Below are 17,929 nucleotides of genomic sequence, written 5' to 3'. Positions count from 1 at the left end.
ATGGAGACAGAGAGGTCCAGGAAGGTGAGAGAGGTGTTAGAGATGGTCCAGGTGAACTTAAGGTTGGGGTGGAAGGTGTTGGTGAAGTGGATGAACTGTTCGAGCTCCTCGTGGGAGCACGAGGCGGCGCCGATACAGTCATCAATGTAATGGAGGAAGAGGTGGGGTTTAGGGCCAGTGTAGGTACGGAAGAGGGATTGTTCCACGTAACCTACAAAGAGGCAGGCATAGCTTGGGCCCATGCAGGTACCCATGGCCACCCCCTTTGTCTGTAGGAAGTGGGAGGAATTGAAAGAGAAGTTGTTGAGGGTGAGGACGAGTTCGGCTAAGCGGATGAGGGTGTCAGTGGAGGGGGACTGGTCGGGCCTGCGGGACAGGAAGAAGCGGAGGGCCTTTAGGCCATCTGTATGGGGAATGCAGGTGTATAGGGACTGGACGTCCATGGTAAAGATGAGATGTTGGGGACCGGGGAATTGGAAGTTCTGGAGGAGGTGGAGGGCGTGGGTGGTGTCACGGACGCAGGTAGGGAGTTCCTGGACCAAGGGGGAGAAAATGGAGTCGAGATAGGTGGAGATAAGTTCGGTGGGGCAGGAGCAGGCGGAGTCAATGGGTCGACCAGGGCAGTCAGGTTTGTAGATTTTGGGAAGGAGACAGAAGCGGGCGGTGCGAGGTTGGGGAACGATGAGGTCGGAGGCCTCTTCATCTCCATCTGCCGTCGAGACATCAATCGCCTCAACCTCTCCACCCCTCTCACCCACTCGAACCTCTCCCCCGCAGAACGTGCAGCCCTCCGCTCCAATCCCAACCTCACCATAAAACCCACGGACAAGGGAGGCGCAGTTGTAGTATGGCGCACTGACCTCTACATCGCCGAGGCCAGACGCCAACTCTCCGACACCTCCTCCTACCGCCCCCTTGATCATGACCCCACCCCGAGCACCAAACCATCATCTCCCAAACCATCCACAACATCATCACCTCAGGTGACCTCCCACCCACGGCCTCCAGCCTCCCCGCAATAACAACCAAAAAAGAATCCCCCTCGTCCTCACGTATCACCCCATCAACCTCTGGATCCAACGCATCATCCTCCGACACTTCCGCCATCTGCAATCCGACCCCACCACCAAAGACATCTTTCCCTCCCTACCCTTATCTGCCTTCCGGAGGGACCACTCTCTCCGTGACTCCCTTGTCCGCTCCACACTCCCCTCCAGCCCCACCACACCCGGCACTTTTCCCTGCAATCGCAGGAAGTGCTGCACCTGCCCCCACACCTCCTCCCTCACCCCCATCCCAGGCCCCAAGAAGACTTTCCACATCCAGATGTTCACCTGCACATCTGCTAATGTGGTATACTGCATCCGCTGTACCCGTTGTGGCCTCCTCTACATCAGGGAAACCAAGCGGAGACTTGGGGACCGCTTTGCAGAACATCTACGCTCGGTTCGCAATAAACAACTGCACCTCCCAGTTGCGAACCATTTCAACTCCCCCTCCCATTCCTCAGACGACATGTCCATCCTGGGCCTCCTGCAGTGCCACAACGATGCCACCCGAAGGTTGCAGGAACAGCAACTTGTATTCCGCTTGGGAACCCTGCAGCCCAATGGTATCAATATGGATTTCATAAGCTTCAAAATCTCCCCTCCCGCTACCGCATCCCAAAAACCAGCCCAGCTCGTGCCTGCCTCCCTAACCTGTTCTTCCTCCCACCTATCCCCTCCTCCCACCTCAAGCCGCACCCCCATTTCCTACGTACTAACCTCATCCCGCACGCACCCGTCCTCCCTGGACTGACCTATCTCCTCCCTACCTCCCCACCTACACTCATCTTTACTGGCTCCATCCCCGCCTCTTTGTCCTGTTTGTTTCCTCTCCACCTATCTTCTCCTCTATCCATCTTCTATCCGCCTCCCCCTCTCTCCCTATTTATTTCAGACCCCCCTTCCCCTCCTCCATTTCTGATGAAGGTCTAGGCCCGAAACGTCAGCCTTCCTGCTCCTATGATGCTGCTTGGCCTGCTGTGTTCATCCAGCTCTACACCTTGTTATCTCAGATTTTCCAGCATCTGCAGTTCCTACTATCTCTGATAGTATGTTGCTCTGATGTTTTGGAAGCTATCTAAGCAATCCTTTGCCTTTAAAACTGACTTTTCCATTAATTTTATTTTACAAATACATTAGAAAATGTCCAAGCCATAATAACACTACACTCCTGAAGTAAAATTGACCAAATTATCCCAGTAATTTTGTTTTCTACAGTTTTTATATCTTGTACCTTGCTCCATGCAAATTTCTTGCTGACTGGTATTTGATCTCCTAAAAGCGCTTTGATCCATCGCACAGGGTTACGATGGGTGGCTCCATCTTTACTTCTGATTAAACCAGAAGCCAGTAATTCAGCTTTATAACAAGATCCCTAAGGATAAGAAACCAACATTTTTTTATTATCTGGACTTTCTATTAAACCAAAAATAATGATCCACAAGTTCATCACTCATCATATCCAGTACTTTTTCATAAATGGTAGCTAATGAAAGCATACGACATGCATTTTACTCCTTTAGTCAGAAATAATAAACAGCTGTATTTTTCTGACAGATTAGAAGTATACAATTGGGTACTAAGATATTTGCCTTCCTTCTTAAAAATGAATGATCTAGGCTTGGGTATAAAAATAATATTTTATACATTTTTAGACAATACAAAATTTGGCAACACTGTAAATAGTGAAGAGGACACCAGGAGACTTCAGAAAGATACATACTGGTGAAATAGACAGATATAATTGAACACAGGTAAAACCATGAGATGGAAGAACAGAAATAGGCCATTCAGCCTAATGTGTCTGTTCTGCAATTCTATGAGATCATGGTTGATCTGATAATCCTCAGCTCTACTTCACTGCCTTTTCCATATAACCTTTGATTTCCTTACTGATTAAAAAAAACTATCTCAAACTTTAATATACTTAATGACCCAGCCTCTACAGACTTTTGTAGTAAAAAGGTCCACAAATTCACACATTTCTGTGCAGAGGAATTTCTCCTGATCTCTGTCTTAAATGTGCAGCCCTGAACTCTAAGATTACACTGTCTGGCTCTCTCCAACAAGGGGGACAACCTTTCCACATCTACCCTGTCAAGTCGTCTAAGAGTCTTCTATGTTTCAATAAGGTCACCTCTTATTCTCATATATACCAATGAGTACAAGCCAAATCTACTCAACCTCATAAGACTGTCCGTCCACACCAGGTATCAGTCCAGTGAACCTTCTCTGCACTGTCTTCAATGCCTGTATATTTTTCTTTTAATAAGGTTCGCAAAACTGTCAGTATTCCAGCTGGGTCTGACTAGTGCCTTGTTTAGTTTTAGCAAAATGTCCCTACTTTTATACTCCATTCTCTTTGAAATAAAAGCCAACATTTTGTTTGCCACCATTTCCTGCTCTACTTGAATGTTAGCTTTATGTGATTCATGAATGAGGATGAATAGCCAAGGTCTTTTTCCTAGGGTAGGGGAGTACAAAAGTAGAGGCCATAGATTTATGGTGAGAGCAGAGGGTGGTGCATGTATGGAACAATCTGCCAAAGAAAGTGGTAGACACAGGTACAATTACAACATTTAAAAGGCATCTGGATGGGTATATGAATAGGAAGGGTTAGAGAGATATGGGCCAAATGCTGGCAAATGGGTCTAGGTCAGATTGGGATAGCTGGTTGGCGTGGACAAGTTGGTCCAAAGAATCTGTTTCCATGCTGTATGACTCTATCAGTACTCCGAAATCCCTGTTTCATAGTTTTCTGCAGTCTTTCTCTATTTACTAAACACTCAACCCATCTATTCTTCTGACAAATTGAATAACTTCACATTTTCCCATATTATATTTCAACTACCAAGTTTTTGCTCACTTGCTTAACCTATTGACATTCCTTTGCAGACTCTTTATGTCATCCTCAACACTTCCCTTTTTATTTATTCTTGTGTCATCCACAAACCTGGCTATAACACATTCACTTTCCTCAACCAAGTCATTAATATATTTTGTGAATATGTGACCCCAGCACTGATCCCTGTGGCAGTTCATTACTTACAAGGTTGCTACCCTGAAAATGCCTCCTTATCTCAACTCTGTTTTCTATTAGTAAGCCAATCCTCTAGCCATGCTAATATCTGATTTCCAACATCAAAGTCTCTTATCTCATTAAATAACCTAATGTGTGGTACATTATCAAACATTTTCTAAAAGTCCAACTATATTATATCCGCTGCTTACCCTTTATCTATCCTGCTTGTTACCTCCTCAAAGAATTCTAGTAAATTTGTCAGGCATGATTTCAGCTTCATGAAGCCACAGTGACTCTGCTTGATTATATTACGTATTTCTTTATAATATACTCTAACATATTCCTAATAACAGATGTTAAACTAACTGGTCTATAGTTCTGATGTGGAGGTGCCTGTGTTGTACTGGGATGGACAAACTCAAAAATAATGTGGGAAAATGCGAAGATTTTCTCTTTGGTGGAAGAATAAAAAGCAGAGTATTAGTTAAATAAAGTACAGCACATTTCCAAGGTGCAGAGGGATTTCGGAATTCTGTTGCATGAATCACAAGATGTTAATATATTGATACAAACAATAATCAAGCAGGCTAATGGGATGTTATCCTTTATTACCAGAGAATTTTAACATTAACAATAATAATGTGTACTTTAGTTATTTAGGGCATTGGAGAGTCTACATCTTGAATACTGTGTGCATTTTTGGTCTTCTTATTTCAGGAAGGATGTTACTGCATTGGAGGTAGTTCAGAGGAGGTTTACTAGATTGATATCTGAAACAAGAGGGTTATCTTAGAGGGAAAGATCGGATAGGCTTGGGCTTGTTTGCACTGGAGTTTAGAAGAGTGAGGGGTATAAGAGATCCCGAATGGAGATCATATTCTGAGATGCTGTTTTGTACTTGTGGATCAGTCCAGAAGTAGTAGGACATTGTTTTAATGTTATGGATTGCCCCTTCAGGATAGAGATGAGAAGATTTTTTTTCCCTCAGAGTGTTGTGTGACTTTGGAACTTTCTGTCTCAGAAAATGTTGGAAGCAGGGTCATTGAATGTTTATGAGACAGAGGTGGATAAATTCTTGTTAGGCAGGGGAATCAAAGGTTATTGGGGTGGATAGGAATGTGGAATTCAACACATAAACAGCTGAACTATAATCTTAGTGAATAGCTGAGCAGGCTTGAGAGGCTAGGTAATCTACTTCTGCTCCCAGTTTGTGTGTTTCCATATCATTTCCTTTCCCTCTTCTTTGATTAACAATCTGAAATATTTTAAATATTGACACAGTAGCCCCTTCAATCACTCACTGCCCTGCTTCACAGCCATCTGTAAATAAATTGTCATGCTCTCTATATTAAATCCATTACTTTTAACTCCACATTTAAACCCTTTTGCATTGAAGCTTGCTCTTTCCCTTTCCTATAATTCCCTGACAAAAATATTCTTAAATTTCTTTAGATACCTGAAGAGGGAGAGAGATGCCAAAGTGAACATAGGCCCCTTAGAGAATAAGACTGGAATTTATAATGGTGAACTAGAGAAAAAGTGCTAGGGAAACTAATGGTAATGATTGACTTGATGAGATATCAATAGCTACAGAGATAGTGGATGCACTGGCTGTAATCTTCTAGTAATCCTTAAATTCTGGAAAAGTACCAGAGGGTTGGAAAATATTCATTTAAAAAGATAAAGAGAGAAAGAAACAGTGAACTATAGGCCAAGGTCAAAAATCACATGACACCAGGTTATAGTCCAACAGGTTTATTTGAAGGCACAAGCTTTCGGAGTCTCACTCCTTCTTCAGATGTCAGTGAAAGACACAGCATCAAACACAGAATTCATAAACAAAAGATCAAAGTGTCATAGAACTGATGTGAAATGTGTTGAACTAACCTAAGATGGCTGTTAAATCTTTAATGAGTTGGAAAGGATTAATATGCAAATGCCAGAATTTCTTTCAAGTCACTGCCCCAAGATAACTAAAGGTTTTAATAGTTCCCTCAGTATACCAGAGGTGATATCCCAGGTCAGACAATGCATTTTAGGTGTGAGGCCTTGTTTTGAATGTGGCTGTGTATCAACTTGGAGTCAAACTGGTTTTATTTCCAAAGTAGGAATTTATAAAATGCTACACTGTCTACAAATTGTGTGCTTTTTGAACAAAATAGAATGGATCTGAATTACAAATCTGCAAATGCAAATTCACCCCATAGATTTATGTTTATGTACGCGTGCACATGTGTGTGTGTGAGAGAGGAAGAGAGTGTGTGTGTGTGGGAGAGACAGAGTGTGTGTGTGCATGAGAGTGAGTGTGTGTGGGTATGTGCATGAGAGAGTATGTGAGTGTGTATGAGAGAGGGTCTGTGTGAGTACGTATGTTTGTGTGTGCACACACATATGCAAGAGGAAGAGAGAGCATGTGTGTGTGTGAGGGAGAGAGATTGTGTATGTATGAGGGAGAGAGAGAGAGAGTGTTTCTGTGTGTGTGTGTGTGCATGTGAGTGTGTGTGCATGAGAGACGGTCCGTGTGAGTCTGTATGTGTGTGCGAGTGTGCTTGTGTGAGAGAGTGTACGTGCATATGTGCATGTGTGAGAGCGTATAGTGTGGTGGTATCACCTGTAGAATGTAGGGTACTCTGAAGGAGTACCTTTGATCTTTTGTTTATAAATTCTGTGTCTGATGCCACCTCTCTCACTGACTTCTGAAGAAGGAGTGAGACTCCAAAAGCTTGTGCCTTCAAATAACCCTGTTGGACTAAAGCCTGGTGTCGTGTGATTTTTGACCTTGGCCTATAGTTCAGTTTCTTTCTGACTTTCCCTTTTTAAATGAATATGCTACATTGGCAATTTTCCAACCTTCTGGCACTTTTCCAAAATTTAAGGATTACTAGAAGATTACAGCCAGTGCATCTACTATCTCTGTAGCTATTGATATCTCATCAAGTCAATCATTACCATTAGTTTCCCTAGCACTTTTTCTCTAGCGATTGTGACTCTATTTATTTCTCGCTTCTTTTTGCCCCTTGAATATTTAGTAATTTTGAAATGTTATTAGTGTCTCCTACTGTAGAAACTGATGCAAAGTATGTGTTGGACTCCTCTGCCATTTCTTAGCTCTCCATTATAAATTCCCAACCCTATTCTCTAAGGGGCCTATGTTCACTTTGGCATCTCTCTTTCTCTTTAGGTATCTAAAGAAGTTTTCAATGTCTATCTTGGCCCTACGTGCAAGTTTACCCTCAAAGTTTGCTTTCTCCCATTTTATTAATTTTTTGGCCATCTTTTGTTGAGTTTTAAAACTTCCCGGAACTTCTGGTTTACTACTAACTTTGCCACATTGTATGATTTTTTTTTCTTCCGACACGAAGCTCCCCTTAACTTCCCTGATTAACTATGATTGGCTTATCCTCTTCATCCTCACTAGAATATATCTTTAATGTAAGCCATGAACTATTTTCTTAAATGTATACCATTGTGCCTTAACCATCATTGCTGCTAAATTCCTTTATCGTTTAACTCCAGCCAGATCAGCTCTCATTCCTTTGTATGTACTCTTATTTAAGCTTAGAAAAGTTGTTTCCAACTGAAGTTCAACCCTGTCAAACTGATTGCTAAATTCTACCATGATATGGTTACTGTTTCTGACAGAATCTTTTACTCTGAGATCATTTATTAAACCTGCCTCGTTACACATTACCAAATCTAAAATAACCTGATCCTTGGTTGGATCCACCACGTAATGTTTTAGAAAAGTGTCCCAATTTCACCCTATGAATTCTTCCTCATGGGTTTCTCTGCCAATCTGACTGTCTCAATACACGAAGATTAAGGACACTCATGATTATTGTAATTTCTTTGTTACATGCCCTCACTGTTTTCTGAATTGCTCTTCATCTCACCACATAGCTACCGTGAAGAGGCAAATAGACTACTTGTACCAATGTCTTCTGTCGCTTTTTATTCCTTGCTTCCATTCATATGGATTCTACATCTTCTGATTCAAGATTATTTCTTACTATCATATTTATTCCACCCCATACCAACTCTACCACTACCCTACTACCCTTTCCTTCCTGTCTCAAACAAGTCGCCATAGTCTTACCAGACCATAGGGCTACTCTCTCATTAAAGAGCAATGACTGGTGATGGTTTAACCTGAAGGCCACCATACCTCAGGTGAGGGGAGAGGTTGAGGAGAGTCCTGCACGGTAACCTCAGTGGTGACGGAAACTGAACCCATGCTGTTGGCATCACACTACTTTATAAACCAATTGTTCAGCTAACTGAGTGAAAATGACGTACCTTGAATATCTAGTCCTCAGCTTTGATCTCTACATTACCATGTCTCCATGGCTAAAAGATCATATCTGTTAACCCGTATTTGTGCAAATAATTCATCTACTTTGTTACAAATACTGGATGCGTTCGAGTAAAGTACCATTAATTTTGCCTTTTTAGAACTGTGATGAACCCTGAGAGGGAAAATGTGTGCATAATCTTACATAACCTAAATGGGAGTGAGTCAGCAAAGGGCATTGGGCACATATTCACAAATCTTTGAAGGTAGGATGGCAAGTTAATAAGACAGTAAAGAATTTATGCAGATACTTGGCTTTGTACTACAGAATCATTGAATACAAAAACAAGAAAGTTGTGTTAAATCTCTATGAGTTACTGGTTGAGCGTCAGCTGGAGTATTGTGTGCAATTATAGGAACCATACTTTAGGACACATTGTAGAGAAGATGCAACAGTATGACAACATGGATAAGTTATTTGGACAGTTCGGAGAAGCTGGGGTTGTTCATCTTAGACCAGAGGAGGTTAAGGAGGACCTTGATATAAATATTCAAAATTATGAAGGGGTTTGATCGAGCAAGTAGGAAAAAACTGTTTATGCTGGTCATGTCTTCATAACAGTTTTGATTTTTATTTCTTTTCATAATGTAATCAATGTGGGATCTTAAATAAGAAACTTAAGTATGAAATTGAATGCAACAGATTTAGTACAGAGAAGATGACAGTATTATTTACAGAGGGTTATGAGGCTGTACAGTTAGTGACTGAAGCAGCCACTGAGTCAACATTTAAGAATATTTTTGACAGGGAATTACAGGAAAGGGAAAGAGCGAGCTTTAATGCAAAAGAGTTTAAATGTGAAATTAAAAGTAATGGATTTAATATAGAGAGCATGACAATTTATTTACAGATGGCTGTGAAGCAGGGCAGTGAGTGTTTGAAGGGGCTACTGTGTCAATATTGAAAATATTTTAAATTGTTAATCAAAGAAGAGGGAAAGGAAATGATATGGAAACACACAAACTGGGAGCAGAAGTAGATTACCTAGCCTCTCAAGCCTGCTCAGCTATTCACTAAGATTATAGTTCAGTTGTTTATGTGTTGAATTCCACATTCCTATCCACCCCAATAACCTTTGATTCCCCTGCCTAACAAGAATTTATCCACCTCTGTCTCATAAACATTCAATGACCCTGCTTCCAACATTTTCTGAGGCAGAAAGTTCCAAAGTCACACAACACTCTGAGGGAAAAAAATTCTTCTCATCTCTATCCTGAAAGGGCAATCCATAACATTAAAACAATGTCCTACTACTTCTGGACTGATCCACAAGTACAAAACAGCATCTCAGAATATGATCTCCATTCGGGATCTCTTATACCCCTCACTCTTCTAAACTCCAGTGCAAACAAGCCCAAGCCTATCCGATCTTTCCCTCTAAGATGACCCTTTTGTTTCAGATATCAATCTAGTAAACCTCCTCTGAACTACCTCCAATGCAGTAACATCCTTCCTGAAATAAGAAGACCAAAAATGCACACAGTATTCAAGATGTAGACTCTCCAATGCCCTAAATAACTAAAGTACACATTATCATTTTTAATGTTAAATTCCTCTGGTAATATAGGATAACATCCCATTAGCCTGCTTGATTGCTTGTCGTTTCCATATATTAACATCTTGTGATTCACGCAGCAGAGCTCTGAATTCCGTCTGCACCTTGGAAATCTGCTGTACTACATTTAAGTAATACTCTGCTTTTTTATTCTTCCACCAAAGAGCAAAACTTCATATTTTCACACATTATACTCCAACTACCAGATTGGACGCATTCACCGAATCTATGTAAATTTGCCTGCAACTTCCTTATGTCTTCTTCATGATATACCTTCCTACTTATCACGGCATCATCTGCAAATTTAGCTATCGTCCCTTTGCTCCCATCATCTAATTCAATTATGTAAATTGGAAAAATTTGAAGCCCCTGCACAGAGTCCTGTGGGACTCCACTCATCAAATTCTGCCATTCACAGATCCATTTATGCATCCTCTCTGTTTTCTACCAGTCAGCCAATCCTCTACTCATGCCAATATATAACTCATCTAAAACTTGCGCTTTTATTTTCCATGATAACCTTTGATGCAGGACCTTATCAAATATTTTCTGGAAATCCAAGTACAGTACATCCACAGGTTCTCCTTTATAAACAGCAAATGTTATCCTTCAAAGAACTCCAATAAATTCACAGATTCGTATGTAACAGAAAAGGCCTTTTGGCCCATCCAGTCTACACTGACAAATTGTTAAAATATTTTCCTTTATCAAAACCAGGCTGACTCTTCCTTATTACCTTGAGTTTTTCTAAGTGCCAAGTTATAACTTCCTTAATGATTGATTCTAACATATTTTCCGTGACAGACGTAAAGCTAACTGGCCTGTAGTTTTCTGTTTTCTATCTCCTCCCATTCTTGACTACAGGGTTTATATTTGCAATTTGCCAATTGACATCAACACATGTAGTACCTTATTAGCCACTTCTTTTTGGACACTAGGATGAAGTCCATCATGACCCAGGGCCGAGTCAACCCACAGCTCCGTCACATTGTTCAGGACTACTTCCATACTGACTGCAATTTCCTGAAGTTTTTCTTACTGGAATATTTCTTGTATGTTATATCATGAAGACAGAAGCAAAATATTTATTTATTTTATCTGCTATTTTCTTATTATCTATTATTCACTCCTTTTTCTCACTGTTTAGAGGACAAACACTCACTTTGCTTACTCTTTTCCTTTGTAAATACCTTTGGAAACTCTTGTTTTTCGTTTTTACATTTCTAGCTAGCTTTCTCTCAAATTTCTTTCTTCTGATTAATCTAACCTGCTAATTATCTTTGTGTAGTTATATGGTTTTTCCTTATGTTTGGCTCTTTTTCTAACATCTTTAATTAGCCACAGATGGTAGGTCCTTCCTTTTGAATTAGACTCAATAATCGATAATGAAGAAATGGTGAATGAAATGAACAAATACCTTGCTTCTGTCTTCACTATAAAGGATACAAAAAGCATATCTTAATGAGTGTAAGTCAGGAGGTGGGCCAGAGAAACTTCATGAAGTTATAATCATGAGGGAAGTGGTACTGAGCAAACTGATGGAGCTGTGAGCTAATAAGTCTCTGGCTTCAGATGGATTTCATCCTAGCGTCATAAAAGAGATTGCTGACGAGATGGTAAATGCATTGGTGTTAATCTTTGTTTAAATCCCAAAGATCTATAAAAAAAATTCAGGAAATTTTCTATTAGAATTGAATATAGCAAATATAACACCTCTAACCAAGAAGGGAGACAGAAACCAGGAAACTATAGGCCTGGCAGCATCAGAGGAGCAGGAAAGCTGACGTTTCGGGTCAGGACCCTTCTTCTGAAGGATCCCGACCCGAAACATCAGTTTTCCTGCTCCTCTGATGCTGCCTGGCCTGCTGTGTTCCTCCAGTTCCACACTTTGTTATTTCTGACTCCAGCATCTGCAGCTCTTGCTATCTCAAACTATAAGCCGGTTAGCTAGACATCTGTCATGGGGAAGATGTTTAAATTGGTCATTAAAGTCAAACCTTGAATATGGTGTGCAGTTTTGATCTCCTTGTTTCAGAAGGATGTAAATGCCTTGGAGGCTGAGGTTCGGAAGAGGCTTATTAAATTGAAACCTGCAATGAGCAGGCTGTCTCATGTGGAAAGGCTAGACACAATTGTCTCGTTTCCACTAGACTTTAGAAGTGCAAGAAGCGACTTGATTAAAGTACAGCGTATAAAATCCTGAAATAAAATCAGAAAGTGCTGCAGAACATCCGCAAAATTGGCAGCATTTCTGGAGGGAGAGAGAGTTATCATTTCGAGTCCAATGACTTTTCTTCAAAACAGTGTTTCTGTTTCTCCCTTTACAAATGCTGCCAAACATGCTGAGTTTTCTCAGCACTTTCTGCTCTTATTTCAGATCTCCAGCATCCACAGTACTTTGCTTTTATATAGGGTCCTGAATGGTCTTGTGGGTGACACCAGCACTAAGGGCTACTGTTTAAAAGTTAGGACAGAGATGCGAAGAGAATTTTTTTTCTTTCAGAGGGTTTTATGATTTTGGAACTCTCTGTATCCATCCCTGTCTCCATTGGTTGCATGTGTGACAGTGATTTGTCCTCACCAGATTGTGCTTTCTATTGTTTTGAAAAGCAATTATCCATCAAGGTGCCGGTATCTGTACTTGTACTGACTGCCAGCAAGGATTGGGGATGTGTCACTTTACTCTCTGGAGACTTCTCTTTCTCCTCAGAGATTACTATGGGCTCCACAGAATGTTTCTTGTAGCTTCTGGTAGTCTACTTCTGCAGCAGACAAAAACACAGGATACTGCGATCTTCAACTTCCAACTTGAGTACATATATATTCTACATTTGACATGTAGTTCTCAAATTTGTGCACAATATTCCCTGCTGTCTAACCAGCCCCAGGCCATTCTTGTATCTTACTTTCTCCAATGGACCATCTCCAAAGCGTTCTGCTCCACAGGCTTGAAGATCACCAGGTATGGCGCACTACCTCCTGTACACTGCCTCTTACAGGCACTGTGAGCCATCTTCTCCTTAATGGAAAGGCAACTTTACAAAGATTTGATATTTACTGCACTGTTCACTCTTCTGACCTCTAAAAAGTCCACAGGTGCAGGAGTCTGCAGCACCAAATGGACAATGAATCTTTCAAATTTCTTTCCCTTGCCCTGCTGTCCACTTTCCTCTTCACATCCTTCCCCAAAAACCCATGATTAGGCCTACAGTGTACAGTGACATCAGTTTACCATGGAACTTTACATTTTTGATCAGTGTAACATTATAATATCGTCATTGAGCCTTCCCACATGCTTCCTCCATGCTTGTACAATTCCAAAATAAAGCCTCCCTCAATCTGGCAGATTATATAAGGTTGCTGAGGCACTTCCCTGCACTGCATCCAAGTTCTTCATATGACTTCAAGGCTAATGACCTCCTCTCAGGCTGCTTTGGTCAGGTTGTGAGGCTCCTTTTGCTGTCAGCAGGCATAGGACCTCTCTCTTCATATTTACAGCCTCGAGGAGGACGCACAGGATTTGACATTGAACCTTATCACTGTTATTTTCCTTCCATGCTGGTGAGCAGCACTCTGCCTTCTCTTGGCCATTTGTGAAACCACAAGGTGATGACTCAAGGAAATGTGACTGATTCACCAGAAATTCCTGCAATACTCAGGTGTCTGTCTGAAATACATTGAACTTCCTCCAGCCTGCCGCAGTTCAATTAATCGACTGATAGATAATAAAAAACACACAAATACACAACAGTTGGCACTCACCTCATAGATCAAAACCTTATTCACAAACTAAAATTCTTTCCTCACAAGTTCTCAGCCCTGGGGCTCCTGATATTCCTTTAAATGAATGGCTATGGCCTCCTTCCAGGTCATGGTCTTCCAGTTTGGTGGCCGGACACCCCAACCTCAATAACTCTTGTTGGTTGAGAGCATACTCAACGCCTGTTAATTGCACAATTTATGTTATGCGTCTAAGTCTATCCAAAATGATGTGGAGTCCATAATTTACACAATTCTGGGTTGGCTATCCCAATGAGACATAAAATTCAGCCTATGATACTGTGGCTAAAACAGAGACCAGGGTCAAAGAAGGTTAGGACTGGATATTAAATATCCCTGGATACAAGCTATTTAGGAAAGATAGGAAATAAAGGAAATGGGGAGAGGTAGTGGTATTGATTAGGGAGAACATTGCAATGCTGGAGAGAAGGACATTGTTCCAGAGTGGTCAGGGATTGAATCTTTTTTACTTTGAACTGGGGAACAAAATGGTTCAATTACATGACTAAGTGCAGTCTAGCGACTATCAACTAGTGGGAAACATATAGAGGAACAAATTTGCAAGGAAATTGTAAGAATTATCATATTTGAGGACTTTAATTATGCAAATATAAAAAGGGATAATAGTAATCGCGTAAAGAGCAGAAAGAGCAAGGTTTCCTAGAGTGTGTTCAAGAAAGTCTCTACAGCAGTATGCTTCACATTGAATGAAAAAGAAAGCACTGCTAGAACTTTTCCTTAGGAATTATGTCCCTTGTGATTAACACTTCAACTAGGAGGAACAGCTACCATGTATCAGAGGGATGACATGGTGGCTCTGTGGTTAGCACTACTTCTCACAGGACCAGTGGCCTGTGTTCAATTCCACCCTCAGGCAACTGTCTATGTGAATTTTGCACATTCTCTCCATTCTGCACTGGTTTCCTCCCACAGTACAAATATATGCAGGTTACGCTGATTGGCCATGCTAAATTGCCCATAGTGTCCAGTGATGTGCAGGCTAAGTGGATTAGCCATCAGAAATGCAGGGCATTGGGGGTGATGGTTTAGGTCTAGGTGGGATGCTCTTCAGAGGATTGGTGTGAACTCAATGGGCCAAATGGCCTGCTTCAACACTGTAGGGATTCTATCCAGCCTGTCCATGTACCTCATAGTCTTACAAACATCTTCCCCCCAGCTTTCTCTGCTCTAAAGAAAACAACTACAGTCTATCCAGCCATTCTTCATAGCTAAAATACCCCAAACTTGGCAACATCCCAATGAATCACCTCTGCAACCTCCCCAGTGCAATCACAACCTTCCAATTGTGCGGCAACTGGAACATGCCCCACGGCATTATTCTGTGCCTCTGGAATAGTAGTCTGGTGACATTACCACTACATCACTAGCTGCCCGCAGAGAGTTGATGAGGGCAATGCTACTGCTGTAATGAACATGGGGTATTGTATATGGTTCTGGGCCTCACAGTTTAGGAAGAATTTGAAGATATTGGAAAGACTGCTGAAAAGATTCCAGAGAATCGTTTCAGGGATGAGGAATTTCAGTTAAGAGGCTATATTGGAGAAATTGGGATGATTTCATTGGAGAAGAAAGGCTGAGCAGAGATTTGATGGTGATATTCAAATGATATGTAGTCTGGACACAGCAGATAGACAAAAACTGTCCAAGAGTCAAGATAAAGAGGACACAGTTTTAGGGTAATTGGCAAAAGAAGCAATGGCGACATGACAATTCCTTATCATTCAGTGGGCGGTTAGACTTTGAATGCATTGCCTGACAGTGTGGTGGAGGCAGATTCAATAGAGGCGTTCATAGATGAACTACAATATTATCTGAACAGATAGAACATGCAGGGTTATGGGGCATGGGGAAGCATGGGAGCAGAACTAGGGCAACTGCTCAATTGAACAGTTAACACACACACACAGGCCAGATTCTGGGCTGTACCATTCTATGACTTTGGGAATACCTTTACCTAACAAAAATCTATCAAACTTTTTTTTAAGCAGACAGTTCCGTATTTCCATTTATGATATGGCACATCAGGTAGGAGAATCAATTTATTTAACGCACTTTTTAGTAAAAATACTTCTTACCACGACATTGTTTCGTTTTAACGATTTACCTGCAGTTTGACTTCCAGGACATCTTCTCCTGGCTGAATCAATCCATCACTGATTAGGTCTATTAAGTGTAGCTGCCTTCTGTGTCCACTTCCTTTATCCTCTGGTAGAGGTTCTGAATCCTTCTGTTTTCCAGACAGAGTGGAAACACTCATCAGGTTGTTATTTTGAATGCTCTGCGTAACCTGCGTGGTCTTTACCTGCGGAGTGCATTGGTTTGGCTGAACAGCATTTAACATCCCAGCAGGCGGACATTTACCACTCAGCTCTACAGTTTTAGAGTGCAAATTCTGTTGTTGATTCCAAACCCACTGTGATGTACTTGGCAATAGGTGATAGTTAGATTTCAATTGTGATGTTATCGGTTGGATAACATGAGATATCTGTACTGAATTCTTTAGTGGAAATGTTACTACTGGTTGTGTGACAACTGATGGAATATGACCATTTTGAGTGTTATGGCAGATTTGAATTGGATTTATGTTGATGACCTCCTTGTGATTAAGATTGGATGTTTCAGTGTTCAAGAGTGTATAATTAGGATTATTTTCAAAACTCTTTTCTGGATTATTAGTTGACTGTATGATATTCAAAAGACTACTCTGGCCAGAGATACTGCATGCTGTTAAATTTATGTAGTCAGTTTGTTTTGTGTTTAATGTTTCCATTTGAACTTGTGATGTGTCTAGAGAATGTGGTGGCAAAGTATTTGCATCCCCTTTATTTGAGACAGATTTGGAAGTACCTACTGTACATATATTGCTGTTGCTACTTGTGCCATTTAGTAGACAAGCACTGTCAGATCTTTGATTGCTAAATCCAGCTGTATTTACTTGCAGAATATCTCTTTTATCTGTATTCTGATTGGCAGCAATACCTATCTCACCCTGATTCAAACAAATCTGTTTTTGCATGAATTCTGGGTTGGAAGATGGACGAGGTATGTATGTTTCTTGAGAGGTTTCATTAGCAGAATTAGCACTCAGTTCCTCACTTTGATTCAAAACCTGTCCTTCATTTGAGCAAGTATCTGTCCGGATGGTGCTCTCAATAGTACAAGCCAAACTTTTGGTCGGGTTTACAGTATTATTTTGCTGCAATTGCTGTTGTTTTAATTTGTAATTGCGCAGCTTCTGATCTAATGCTTTTCTTTTCCGTAGCAGATTTAGAAATCTCCTTTGCCGAGAGACTAGAGCTGTTAGTTGTTTCTGTAGTGTGTCCTGTCTGAATGATCCGGGAGATATCCTGTAGGATAAAAATGGGAACAAACTGATACATTTTACATGCAGCATGAAGTTGTTGAGAAATGGCAGCAAGCATGTAGAACAATAGTAAATATAACTTAAATAATTTATTTTACGTTACGCTAATTTATTTCTTTCAGTTAGTTCATTTTTACTGCCACGTACAGTCCCACAACAGATGTTGTCATAAATAAATAAACTCTAAGAATTATGGGCAGGTAAGGGTCAATAATTTAATGACGATTCTCTATCAAGTGGATGATTTTAGTCAAGATTATATGGTTGCTTTGCACGTTATTCACAACAACAGTTAACACGCTAAAATATTTCCTTTAGCAAGCTAAATTTGTAATTGATCAGATCAGGAGGAGAAACAATCCTCCAATAGCACATTATCTTACACACAGACTAGCCTTTACAATAATTTTAATTCAGCAAATTTTTAGATGCGTTTTTAATAAATGACAGAATTCCTAATATGAAGTCAACGTGCACAGCACAATCATCTATTTAGAGACATCATGCATTAGTACCATTGGGGTTCTCTCAAGTTATTTTCTAGAATAAAATAGAAAAAAAGTTTCCTGATTCATAAAGGCATCATTCCAAATGTATAAAAATGAATAGATCAAGCAGCAAATGGAAGGAATAATGTACTGGTTCCAAACTTAAAAGGAAACACACCTCACATAAGACCGAAAGTAATAGGAGCTGCAGTGGGTCATTCAGCCCATTGAGCCTGCTCCGCCATTCAATGAGATCATGGCTGATTTGATAGTTCTCAACTTCACTTTCCTGTATTTTCCC

At 40.8% G+C, this 17,929-nt stretch overlaps 1 protein-coding gene across 1 annotated transcript in view; it reads right to left on the bottom strand.

The window, feature by feature from the left end:
* The window catches only part of LOC109926877 (ankyrin repeat domain-containing protein 31), a 107,233-nt gene that overhangs the window by 35,181 nt on the left and 54,123 nt on the right, over window positions 1–17,929 (bottom strand). Inside the window, exons 15-16 of the mRNA XM_048593815.1 lie at window positions 16,712–17,123; window positions 15,881–16,078 (exon numbers count right to left, since the gene is read on the bottom strand). Coding sequence (XP_048449772.1) covers window positions 15,881–16,078; window positions 16,712–17,123 — 610 coding nt within the window. The remainder of the gene's footprint in view (window positions 1–15,880; window positions 16,079–16,711; window positions 17,124–17,929) is intronic.

The sequence above is a fragment of the Rhincodon typus genome, chromosome 3, assembly GCF_021869965.1.
Source record: "Rhincodon typus isolate 14 chromosome 3, sRhiTyp1.1, whole genome shotgun sequence".
NCBI lineage: Eukaryota > Metazoa > Chordata > Chondrichthyes > Orectolobiformes > Rhincodontidae > Rhincodon > Rhincodon typus.
This window is presented reverse-complemented; position numbering and strand designations above follow the sequence as displayed.